This window comes from Nicotiana tomentosiformis, chromosome 5 (genome assembly GCF_000390325.3).
Source record: "Nicotiana tomentosiformis chromosome 5, ASM39032v3, whole genome shotgun sequence".
Classification (NCBI taxonomy): domain Eukaryota; kingdom Viridiplantae; phylum Streptophyta; class Magnoliopsida; order Solanales; family Solanaceae; genus Nicotiana; species Nicotiana tomentosiformis.
Window position 1 is genome coordinate 110,401,416 of NC_090816.1, and position 14,048 is coordinate 110,415,463.

A 14,048-nucleotide genomic window follows, 5' to 3' on the forward strand; every position below is an offset into this window, starting at 1 on the left:
TTACCAACAATAAAATGTCTCGCCAGACAACTCAAGGTAATGAAGCCTGGCCTAAGATAATCCCAAATCAATTTTCAACTATAAATTCAAGTAATTAAACTAACAAATTGAATTCAAATAATACAAATATTGCAAGATAAAGTCCTAAGTCTATCCGGACAGAAACATGTTGTTAGCTACGTACGGACTCTCATCAAATCGTGCGTATGTAGCACATAACAATTTAATGCCTTGCTCCGAAATCCGATAACCGACTCTAACGCCTTTCTAATACCTCAAACCGATAACAACCGATCCGAAACTAATCAAACAACGTGCAAACCAATCAAAATATACTCCAATACTCATAATTTAATAATTAGAAACAAATCCCCAACTCCTCACGAAAAGTCAACAAAGTTAACCCCCGGGCCCATGCGTCTGGATTCAAACAATTATCAAAAATAAATATTACCCATAAATAATATAGTATATATCCTGAAAATTATCTAATTTCGTCCATGAATTTACCGTCAAATAAAGGATTTACCATTTCATAATTTTGGTGCTCAAACCCGCAATTTCTACAATCCAAATACGGATAAAAATGATAACCAATGAAAATAATCATATAAAAACATCAAAATAAGGGTTAGATATTTACCCCCTTGTTGAGACGAGAAAATCGCTGTGAAAATCATCTCAAACGGAGCTCTAGAACTCAAGATATGCTCAGAATACTAAAATGCTCGGTCTGCCCATTTAAAACAATGTCCAGGTGATTTTTGTTTTTTTGCCTTCGTGGGACACCTTGGCGTTCGCGAAGAGCAATTTTTCGCGTTGAACGGTCAACCCAGAAATCCTTCTTCGCGTTCGCGGAACCTCTCTCGCGTTCGCGAAGAACAAAGGTTCGCACGAGAAACTAGCAATATTTTCTGACACGGAAATGGGCATAACTCTCTTATACGACCTCGGAATTTGATGATTCTTGTTACTATGGCTCCATAATTACGATACGGATGTAATGGTCCAATCTAATCAGAAATAAAAGGTCGTTTTCTCAATATAGTACCCTATATACCCAAAGAAATGACGCAGAAATATCAAATAAGAGCGCGACACAACCCAAACACATTTGAAACACACCTGAGGCCCCCGAGACCCCGTCCAATCACACAAACCAATCCCAAATCATAACAAAAAATTACTCAATACCTCAAATCTCACCAAACAATATCAAAATCATGAATCGCACATCAATTCAAGTCTAATGAACTTTTAAACTTTTAAAACTCATGCTGAACCATACCAAATCAACCCGGAACGACCTCAAATTTTCTATGAAAGTCCCAAATGACACAACGAACCTATACCAATTCCGGGAATCGTAATACATATCCGATATCAACAAATTCAACTCTAGGTGAAACCTATCAACCTTCTAAACCTTCAATCTTCCAACGTTTGCCAAAAAGTATCAAATCAACATATGGACCTCCAAATCCAAATCCAGTCATACACCTAAGTGCAAAATCATCATCCGAACACAACGGAACCGTCAAAACTCCGATCCGAAGTCATTTACTCAAAAGTCAAATCTTGGTCAACTATTCTAATTTAAAGCTTCCGAATTGAGAATTATTCTTCCAAACCAACTCCGATCTTCCCGAAAATCTAATCTGACTACAGGTGCAAGTCATAATACATGAAGTGAAGTTACTCAAGGTCTCAAACCGCCGAACAACATGATAAAGTTCAAAACGACCGGTCGGGTCTTTACATTCTCCCCCACTTAAACATATGTTCATCCGCGAACGTGCTAAGAATCGTTCTAGAGTTGCCCAAAATCACCCATAACACCTCGTGCACCTGTCTGTGCCACCACAATCCATATGAGCACATTAGTTCAACCCCAACTGAAGATTCTTCCTGCTACCTTAGCTCACAAGCCTTAGAACCAAATTCCAACATCCAGAATTCTCTACAAGGTCTGATTTCCAGCATTTATGCACCGTATTAATATCAACAAACTGTACCAAAACATGATTATATACCCCCATGTTGTAATCACACAATGCACCACATAATTCATTTGCCCATAGTAACATCCTCCAGCCACAATAGCTGCAAATTGACGAGTCTGATGCCTGTAACATACCTCATAAGACATACAAGCCCTGTTCCAAACCTCGCAGTACTGCAACGATGAAAGAGATGTGTAGAAACTCATAACCACCCGCCAAATCAATAACTCGCGGAGTCTCTCCGCTTGGCGAGAACGATTGCCTCATTCTGAACTGATTAGTGACACTTTTCTTCTAATATACATTATATAAATCTGATTGCACTAATTCCATGTCCAATAACCTCGTCTCACCCAGTACAGTCTGCTCGGGAAATAAGCCACCTCAAACACTATCTAAAATATCATACGACATCGTCAATGCACCAACAAGCTACAACTCGAATATGACCAATAAGGAATAACGAACCCGAATACAAGACTATCCGGCCTATGCAACGAACAAAAACAACCAAACTATTGCTATGAACCTATCTATAGAGGAAAAACAAAACACGCAAAATAACTATAAGGAACCGCACTCAACATCTAACTATTGCAGCATGCATATCGATCTAAACATCATACCCGATCCACACATAACAATCAATAAGCACGCCAAATCCATAAGAACACATAATAATAAATAAGGAAATACTCATCGATCCAAAATGCTCATACCCACGAAATGCCGGAATATCGACCACAAGCATGCCAAATGCATAAGCACAACCTTGGGGAGATATATAGCACCATGCGCTACAAAATGCCAAGCACGAATAAGGTAAAATAAATGACCTAAATCTCGAGAGCCATCTCACTCACATAACATCACAAGCTACACAGGATCTCAACACACATGTGAATAATCAAGCCGTCTCACAACCAACATAGTATAAAGAGTAGCACCTAAAATAGGCGAAGGCAGGAATATCATCCACCACGCCCGGAGACCCATCCATAAGCAATACTATGCCGAATAAGCATATCTAATATGCGTTCACATTAGACCTACCCACGGACCTCCAAGTCGATTCCGATCATCCCTAAATGGGTCTATAATCTCCCAAAGAAATAGAGTGTCTCTCAGATATAAACTCTCCTATCAGCGGCAATACTAGAATCTCCATACCTAATTTCAATCTCTACCACATAAATGGATGACACGTCACACTTATTTAATCATCCCGTGAGAAATACTCCCACGACCTTTCGCACCAGGTAGCAAAATCTGCACATCCATGGAAACCAACCATACTATTATTGTAATGTAAATCAAGAATCTATTAATCAATACACAATGCCTCTTCCACAGAACACCATTCTCAGGCGACACAAAAATAATGCCAACATACTTTACACATCTGAAATCTCTACACAGCTCTTCCGAGCTCGTGACATTACTGTCAAAACTGGATCGCAACCTTGATTCTCAAATTTCAATTACATACCTATCACTGCACATATCATGCTGCTATGCGAGAGTACAAAAATTTCATCATAACTCCTGAACCACCAGTAGAATAAACATTTCATCAGCTAGAACCTTTAACTTAACTCATTTTAGAAGAAGAATTGCGACACACAACCAACCTCCCATAGCTGCAATAAACATATAACTCACGTCTTGTTATAAACCGTCATAATTCTTCCGGTACCCATTTACACATAATCAAAACCATCAGAATCAAATACCTCCAAATAATTCAAATTACGAAGGGTGTCAAGCCCGCAAGTACAACCACGAAACACATGTATTGCCATACCACACCAAAGGAACCGATCATTTCCTTAACCATGCCAATCCAAACCATTATTAGGCTGATTCAGCTTCTTCTGATTTCTTCTTGACTTACCTTCATAAACAATACCTTTAATCAATCACATAATGGATCCCAATCAACACTCATCTCAAGTGAGACAAATTACGAGACCACATCGTTTCAATACCCATAAGCCATTTCATACCCTACTCATGCAATCTATAATAACTCCAACTGATACACCTGCGCTGATTAGATCTTCTGCAAATCCGAAGCTGTTTCTCCTACTTTTCTAATAGTGCACCACAGACCCGTTGATAACATAGAAATGCTCCAAGTACCCTTCACACTCTACTGGAAAATCCAATCCTCAGCCACATAACGAACATGAAGATCCTTAAGCACCAAACCTTAAATCTCGAATATGATAGAACCATTATTAAGAGTCACCCACTCTAGTCCAGTCCTGATTATTTAACCAAACCACTAGTGCTCCATTAGCACATGAGCACTCTATCAAATCTCCTACTCAAATTATCCCTGATGATTTCTACCCTTAGTTATAAGTAGTCCACTAATGTACTGATAACCCCAAACTGCAAAGGCACATCACCATGTGACCCAATCATAGATGGTAGGCTCGCCCACTTAGCTTTAAATCAAAATTACATAAATACAGAACCCACTATGACTTTTCCTCCTCAGTTACCATGATCTCGCAACGTTGCTCAGCCAAATTTCTCATAAGTTCTTGTTGCACTGATCATAACGCATCCCGAATTACCAGCCACAATCGCACACTCAACCTTCTGAAAGTCTTATCATCTTCTTCAAGTGATACAAGCTCATATCGCAGTACGTGCATCCCATTGGATAGAAGTCAGAATTCTTTATACGAACTTCATCAGGAGTCATGCAACCCCTAACCTTCTCACAGGAGATAGTCCACCTGTGTAACCTCATACCAAAATCCTCCAACGGCATAGCTATAACCACGTCAATTATAAAATCAGTTGATTCTCCTAGGTCCACACTCATCCGCCAGCTGCAAGAGTCAGTTCATCCCATTAGCATCAATTGAAGGTCCAACAATATGCTCCAAAACTCGAAGTCATGTTGCATCCCAAAACGATAATCGAGCTTACATATCCCTCTATGTTCCAATCAAACTCTTCCGGTCACATTCAAACTTCCTAAGCAAAACTACTCGATCTCTGCTGCTCGTACTTGAACTGCTAACAACTCATCTACCGCGAGACAAAAACCTCCCTTCCTCATCCTTCACTACTAAAATACTACCTCAAATCCTAATCCATCTCTATAGCATCCGAACTAATGAATTGTTACAAACTCTAAGCCTTCATTTCTCGAGCCATCAACACTAGAAACACTGATTCGACCCTGAAGGTGCCACACTCTGCCATCTCTAATACCCGCTTCTTAGGTACCATTTCACAACACCCCGCCCTGAAGGCAAATCGATGAAGACCATCACACCAACGAGCCTAAATGCGTTCAAACAAAGTCGACGACACCACATCACAAACAAGAATTCCACCAAGTTCGAAAATATCCTATCATGCTACTCTATTAACCAGAGCCTAAACATCTATAGTCTGATTGCCTCTCCTCACTGGAATTAAATGCCGAATCTCTAAACCATGAACCAAAAAATCCTCCTCTTGGGACATTCACTGCCAAAACACATAAATAAGCTCCCTACCATTCATACCAGCATTACTCGATAATAACGCATGAACATCACAATACACTGTGAATAGCCTCGAAACCATAGGCAACTCTAACACTAGTCTGAAACGACAAAACGCCCCTCCACCAGGCCACGATAATAGTCCGCCTGAATACGTAGGTAAAAACATCATGCACCATATCTACAACACCACTACAACTCCTCGATGTCCAATTGATAACAAGCGCTCCACATCGTATAAGAATGAGTATGAAGGTAATAAAGACAAAAGATTAAATAAAATCAAAACAAACGACGAGAAATAAAGAAGAGAATTTCTCCTAACAGCCCTGTAGCCTCTCGAAGATAAGTATAGACGTCTCCGTACCGATCCATAATACTCTACTAGACTTGCTCATGACAAGTGAGACCTAAGTGAACCTAGCGCTCTGATACCAGCTGTCACGACCTAATTCCCGCTATAGGTCGTGATGGCGCCCAACGTCGCCGTTAGGCAAGCCAACGATGAACTATCATCTAAATTATTCATTTTATTACTTTTGAAATCATTAAATTTTACTAAATAAAGAAATTTATGCATTGAAAATCATGGTTACATACATTAACAGTAAGATATAAAAATAAAAGGTGACACTATTATATAAATCCATAAATATCTACTAGAATATCCCAAAACCAGGTGTCACAAGTGCATGAACATCTACCAGAAAGTACAACACTAATACAACATCTGCCTGAAATATAAAATAGACAAAATAACATAAATAAATATGATGGAGACTCTGTGTGCTGCGGGTCGTAACATAGGATGCAGCACATCGTAAAGTTCCGTCAATAACTGCGCCCTTGCGCCCAAATGACCAGCAGAAATATACCTGCACAATAAGTGCAGAAGTGTAGCATGAGTACGTAAATTAACACGTACCCAGTAAGTATCGATCCTAACCCCGGAGAAGTAGTGACGGGGGGTCGACATCGACACTTACTAGTGGTCCAATAAATCAATATATTAAATTCTAAATGAATAAGAAACACAACAACAATAATGAGGTAAGAACTGTAACTAGCAAAAATCCTCCAACATTGTGACAATATAAATTTCTCAAATCTCATATGCTATCTCAAAAGATACGAAATATCAAGTGCTATCTCAATACACTGCCTAGGCGTTCGGCTCGATCCACAGGAAGAGAAGAAACTTATTGAATTACGGGACACGTGTTTGCAACACAAGAACATGAGCATAAAATAAATATGACTTTTACAAACAATCAAATATCTCGCCAGACAACTCAAGGTATTGAAGCCTAAGATAATCCCAAATCAATTTTCAACTATAAATTCAAGTAATTAAACTAACAAACTAAAATCAAATAATACAAATATTGCATGATAAAGTCCTAAGTCTACCCAGACATAAATATGATGTTAGCTACGTACGGACTCTCGTCACCTCGTATGTATGCAGCACCCATAACTAGTAGCACATAACAAATTAATAACTACGGGGTAGTTTCCCCGTCACAAGGTTAAACATGAGACTTACCTCGCTCCGAAATCTGATAACCGACTCCAACGCCTTTCTAACACCTCAAACCAATGCCAAACGATCCGAAACTAGTCAAACAACGTTCAAAAGAATCAAAATATACTCCATTACACATAATTTAATAATTAAAAACAAATTCCCAACTCCTCAAGAAAAGTTAACAAAGTCAACCCCCGAGCCCACGTGTCCGGATTTTGAAAATTATCAAAAATAAATATTACCCATAACTAATATAGTATATATCCAGAAAAGCATGCAATTTCGTCCATGAATTGACCCTCAAATAATGAATATATCATTTCATAACTTGGGGGCTCAAAACCTTAATTTCCACAATCCAAACACGGATAAAAATGATAACCAACAAAAATAGTCAATGGAAAAACATCCAAATAAGTGTTAGATATTTACTCCCTTGTTGGGACGACAACAACGCCGCTAAAGTTACCTCAAACGGAGCTCTAGAACTCAAGATATGCTAAAAATACTAAAATGCTCTGTTTGCCCATTTAAAACAATGTCCAGGTGATTTTTGTTTTTCGCCTTCGCGGAACACCTTTGCGTTCGCAAAGAGAAATATTTCACGTTAAACGGCCAACCCAGAAATCCTTCTTCTTGTTCGCAAAACATCTCTCACGTTTGCGAAGAACAAAGGCTCGCACAAAAAACCAACAATATTTCCCGACCTAGAAATGGGTATAACTCTCTCATACGATCTCAGAATTTGATGGTTCTTGTTGCTATGGCTCCGTAATTACGATACGTATATAATCATTCAATCTACTCACAAACCAAAGGTCGTTTTTGAAATATAGTACCCTTTATACCCAAAGAAACGACGCTGAAATATCAAATAAGAGCGTGACACAACCCAAACACATCCGAAACACACCCGAGTCCCCCGGGACCGGGTCCAATCACACAAACCAGTCCTAAAACATAACACGAACCTACTCATGGCCTTAAATCAAACCATACAATATCAATTCCCGAACCTACTCATGGCCTCAAAACCATGAATTGCACATCAATTCAAGCCCAATGAACTAATGAACTTTAAACTTTGAAAATTCATGTCGAACCATACCAAATCAATCGGGAATGACCTCAAATTTTGCATGCAAGTCCCAAATGACACAACAGACCTATACCAATTCCCGAAATCATAATCCTGATATGATATCAACAAAGTCAACTCTCGGTCAGACCTATCAACCTTCTAAACCTTTAATCTTCTAACTTTTGCCAAAAAGCATCAAATCAACCTATGAACCTCCAAATCTATATCCGGTTATATGCCTAAGTCTAAAATCATCATCTGAACCTAACAGAAATGTCAAAACTCCGATTTGAATTCGTTTACTCAAAAGTCAAACCTTGGTCATCTCTTCCAACTTAAAGATTCCGAATTGAGAATTATTCTTCCAAACCAACTCCTATCTTCCCAAAAATCTAATCCGACTACACGTTCAAGTCATAATACATGAAGTGAAGCTACTCAAGGTCCCAAACCGCTGAGCGACATGCTAGAGCTCAAAACGACTGGTCGGGACATTACATTTAGACATCGAATTGAGGTTGGATTTTGAAACAAATCACACAACCGGGCTCGGGGGTGAATGGGTAATCGGGTTTTGGTCCGAACCACGGGTTTTGACTAGGCGAGCACGGGGTTGACTTTTGTTGACCTTTGCAAAAATGATCAAAATTGGACCTTTTTCATTGATGAGTAATTTCTAAAGCTTATTTTGAACCATTTGATCGATAATTTGCTAGATTTGGAGGATTGCTCAAAAGGCAAGGCCATGGTTTGTTGATTTCTTTGATTGCAAAGCGAGGTAAGTGTCGTGATTAACCTTGACTTGAGGGATTAGGACTTGTTGGTCTATTTGCTACGTGTTTTATGTGTGGGGAGAACGTATATGTGAGGTGACGCGTACTTATACGTTGTCATTGGGTTAACGCATACGGGTGAAAATTATTTCTTATATTATATTGTCCCATTAATTATGTTATCCATTCTTAGGTTAGATTATTACTTCTTTAATTATTTGTTTCGTACTTATTGTTTATTTTATAGATGTTGAATATTTTGGAAGTCGAAGTTTGATATCATGACACCATATTTAAAGTTAAATTATCCCCGCATTGTTTATTATTCTAATTTATATTATTACATGGTGAGGATGAAAGTAAAAATATGAAGGGTGATACCGTGTCATTTCATTCATTTTATTACATGGTGAGGATGAGAATAATGGTGAGAATGAGAGTAAAATCATGAAGGGTGATGCCGTTCCATTTCAATCATATTATTAGATGGTGAAAATGAGAATAAAAGCACGAAGGGTGATGTCGTGTCATTTTATTCATATGATTACATGGTGAGGACGACAGTAAAAGCACGAAGGGTGATGCAATGCAATTATATTCATATTATTGCATGGTAAGGACGAGAGTAAAAGCACGAAGGGTGATGCTGTGTCATTTTCATATCATTGATTTAACTGATTTCTTGTTTTGGTGATTTACTTGGTTATTTCATGATCTCATACTTGCCCTATTTACTATATCTTCCTATTTTCACATGTCCCCTCCCAATTAGTATTTTATCACTCTTCTTGTTATTTTGACGCTTTATATATACTTGTACAGGTTTAATTACGTAGGTGTCTTGTCATAGCCTCGTCACTACCTCGTCGAGGTTAGGCTCGACACTTACAGAGTACATTGAGTCGGTTGTACTCATATTACACTTTTGCACTTCTTATGCTGATACTGGTATTGGTCCCAGTGGTGCTTGAGGTGCGTCAGCTCAGATCATTTCACACGGAGACTCGAGGTAGATCTACTGGCATCCGCAGACCTTGAAGTCCCCTTCTATTTCCCACTTTTACTATTTATCTCTTTCGAACAGTTGTATTTATTTCAGACTTTGCTTGTAGACTTCTAGTTGCTCGTGTACTTGTGACTCCGAACTTCTGAGAGTAGATATTATCACGTGGTTTAATTAGGGCTGTTCAAAACCGAACCGAAATCGTTAACCAAACTGAACTGATAGCTTATTGGCTTATTGGTATCGGATTATCGGGGTAATGGATGGTGAACGGATTGAGATTTTTAATTAACGGCATAACGGTTTGGGGGAGGATTACTCAATTTTCTTATCGGGTAAACCGTTAACTCTTTGAGAATTTTTATATTTACACTTTTACCCCTATGAATATAAAGTACTATTAAAACCCTAAATGGATAAATCCCTAATTTCTATTTTCTAATTCTCAATTGTCTGCAGCCACTAGAGGCAGAGAAGTCGTCAGTCTCGTATCTCTCTTGAACTGAAAACTGAGAAATCGAAAAATTGAAATCCCAATGATTAATACGTGTATGTCTGTATGAGTAGTCTTGATGGTATTAAAAATTTGGTTAATACGTGTATGACAGTATGAGTAGTCTTAAAGAAACTTCAATTATAAAATACTGTTTCGTTAGATCTTAGATGGTATTAAATTTGGTATTGATTTGAAACTGTTTGGTATTGATTGAATGATTGTTCAAACAATTTCTATTTGGTTTAGCCGATAAGTCACCCGATATTTGTTAATCTGATACCAATCCTCCCGTTGTCTTATTGGATGGCTAGCGGATTACTATATTTATAATTCGATAACCGTTAAGCTGAACCGTTAAGCGTATTTATCCGCCCGATACACCCAATAAACACCCCTAGTTTATATTAGCATTGTGTTAGAATTGGATTTTATTTCTCGTTGAATATCATTATTGTAATTTTAACTATTAAAATTTGTTAATTAATTATTTCACGTCGGCTTGCCTAGCAAGTGGATGTTATGCGCCATCACGACCCCGAGGTTGGGATTTCGGGTCGTTTCAAGTTGGTATCAGAGCACTAGGTTTCTTAGGTCTCACGACTCATGAGCAAGCTTAGAAGAGTCTGGAAGATGGGTACGGAGACATATGTACTTATCTTCTAGAGGATATAGAGTTTTAGGAAAAATTTTACTTCTTTCTTTCCCTATCATGCGATTATGTTCTATCATTGATATTTGAATCATTTCATTCTTATTCTCTTGCAGATGGTGAGAACACGTACAACTTTGACAACCGGACAAGGGCTGGAGCCCCCTATTGCAGCCACTACCAGGGGTAGAGGCCGAGGTCGAGCCAGAGGCCGAGGCAGAGCCAGAGTTTAGCCTTGAGCTCGAGCAGCAGCACCCACAGTGGAGCCTCAGATTGATCAGGAGGAGGAGATCTGAGCTTAGACTGCACCATTCAGACCCGCGTAGGTCCTAGAGGGATTCATAGCCACTCCCGTGCTTCAGGACGCTCTAATCCGTTTAGTGGATCTGATGGAGAGTGTAGCCCATACCGGTGAATTTCTAGTGGCACCAGTCGTATCTTAGGCTGGGGGAGGAGCACATACTCCCGCTACTCACACTTTTGGAGCAGATGGCTCCCATATATTATACTCCAGCCAGTTGGGGTAGTTCAACCGGTTGTTGCTGCACAGACCGGGGAAAGGCTCATGATGTCTACTGACAGATTGATGAGATTGAACAAGTTCACAAAGCTCTTCCATATTCACTTCAGTGGTGCACCTTCGGAGGACCCACAGGATTACTTGGACCGTTGCCACGAGGTGTTGCGTAACATGGGTATTGTTGAGACCAATGGGGTCGACTTTGTAATATTCCAGATGACCGGTTCTGCCAAGAGATGGTAGTGGGATTATATGCTGACCAGACTAGCCGGTTCACTTTCACTTACCTAGTATAAGTTTTCACAGCTATTTCTGGAGAAGTTTATTGCTTTCACTCTGAGAGAGGAGTACCACAGGTAGTTTGAGTGCTTTCAGTAAGGTATCATGAATGTTACCCAGTATGAGATCCGATTTGTGGACCTAGCTCGCCATGCAGTTATCTTACTCCCTGTTGAGAGGGAGAGAGTGAAGAGATTCATTGATGGACTTACTTTCAGTATTAGGCTATAGATGGCCAAGGAGACCGGAGATGATATTTATTTTCAAAGGTTCATAGAGATTGCTAGACGGATCGACATGGTTCGTGGTCAGGAGAGGGGGGCGATTTCTAATAAGAGGCCTCGTCATTCTGATAGTTTCAGTGGTGCCTTGTCTGGAGGTAGGGATTCATTTGGTAGGGGCTATCTTCCTAGGCCGTTTCAGTCAGCGCTTCAGGCATCTCACGGTGCTTCGGGTGGTTGTGGTCCTTATGTATCTCATCCTTAGCAGCTAGCCTATAGTGCACCATCATCTCCTATTAGTGCACCTCCAATCCAGATTTATCAAGGTGGTTATCCGGGTCAACAAGGCTTGTTCCAGTGTCAGCAGTCACAGCAACCGAGGGCTTGTTATACTTGTGGAGATCCGAGACACCTTTCTAGATTTTGCCCCATGTCACAGGGCAGCATGCCACAATAGAGTTCTCGTGCCATTGTTCCGGCACCGGTTGCTTTACCGCCCGCTCATTCAGAAAGAGGCGTGAGTCAGGCTACCAGAGGTGGAGGTCAGGCCATTAGAGGTGGAGGTCGGTCCATAAGAGGTGGAGGCTAGCCAGCTAGAGGTCGTGCGAGAGGCAAAGGCCAGAGTGGTGGGGCCCAGCCCCATTTCTATGCATTCCCAGCTAGACCTGAGGCCGAGTCATCTGACGCCATCATCACATGTATTGTTCCAATTTGCCATAGATATGGTGCAGTTCTATTTGATCCGGGCTCTACTTATTCCTATGTGTCATCCTATTTTGCTTTATATATAGTTATGCCTCGTGATTCTTCGAGTGCTCCTATATATGTGTCCATTCCTGTGAAAGATTCTATTGTTGTAGATCGAGTTTATTGCTCATGTGTGATTTCTATCGGGAGCCTTGAGACTAGTGTAGATCTCCTACTTCTTGATATGGTGGACTTTGCTGTTATTTTGGGCATGGATTGGGTGTCACCTTATCACGCTATATTGGACCGTCACGCCAAAATGGTGACCTTAGCCATGCCGAAGTATCCTCTATTAGAGTGGAGAGAGACTCCTGGCTATTCTACCAGCAGAGTTATTTCGTATGTGAAGGCTCGACATATGGTCGAGAAAGGATATCTAGCATATTTGGCCTATATTCATGACTATAGTGTAGAGGTTCCTTCTATGGATTCAGTACCAGTTGCGTGTGAGTTTCCATATGTGTTTTCTCCGGATCTGCCGGGGACACCACCCGATAGAGATATCGACTTCTGTATTGACTTGGCTCTGGGCACTCAACCCATTTCTATTCCACCATACCGTATGGCCCCAACATCAGTTGAAGGAAAAAGGAACAACTACAAGATTTGCATGATAAGGGATTCATTAGATCTTGTGTGTTGCTTGGGATGCACCAGTGTTGTTCATGAAGAAGAAAGATGGTACGATGAGGAAGTGTATTGATTATCAGCAGTTAAACAAAGTCACCATAAATAACAAATATTCGTTGCCGGGGATTGATGACTTATTTGATCAGTTTCAGGGTGCCAAAGTGTTTTCAAAGATTGATTTGAGATATAGCTACCATCAGTAAAAGATTAGGGCATCGGATATCCCTAAGACAGGTTTTTAGACTCGGTATGGGCATTATGAGTTCCTAGTGATGTAATTTGGTTTGACAAATGCCCCATCAACATTTATGGATTCGATGAATCGAGTATTTAAGCCTTATTTGGATTCTTGTGTGATCATCTTCATTGATGATATTTTGATATACTCCTGCAGTCGAGAGGAGCATGAGCAGCATCTTCGAGTTGCACTTTAGACTCTGAGAGATAGTCAGTTATATGCCAAGTTTTCAAAGTTTAGGTTGGACTCGATAGCCTTTTGGGGCATGTTGTATCTACCGAAGGCATTAAAGTGGATCCCAAGAAGATTGTGATAGTTTAGAAGTGGCCTAGACCTACTTCAACTACAGAGATTCGGAGCTTCATGGG

At 40.0% G+C, this 14,048-nt stretch overlaps 1 protein-coding gene across 1 annotated transcript; it reads left to right on the plus strand.

Annotated features, from left to right (window-relative positions):
• The first annotated feature begins 12,075 nt into the window (after positions 1-12,075).
• LOC138892994 (uncharacterized) lies at positions 12,076-13,515 on the plus strand. Its single transcript, XM_070176756.1, has 2 exons — positions 12,076-12,289; positions 12,857-13,515. Exons 1-2 carry the CDS (start codon positions 12,076-12,078, stop codon positions 13,513-13,515), a joined length of 873 nt encoding a protein of 290 aa, XP_070032857.1.
• The last annotated feature ends 533 nt before the right edge of the window (positions 13,516-14,048 follow it).

Excerpts from the sequence above, each read along its gene's own strand:
- LOC138892994 (XM_070176756.1), top strand. The coding sequence starts at position 12,076 with ATGGCCAAGGAGACCGGAGATGATATTTATTTTCAAAGGTTCATAGAG. Across the intron at positions 12,290-12,856 it reads AGCGCTTCAGGCATCTCACG|TTATGCCTCGTGATTCTTCG; the intron begins GTGCTTCGGGTG and ends CTTTATATATAG.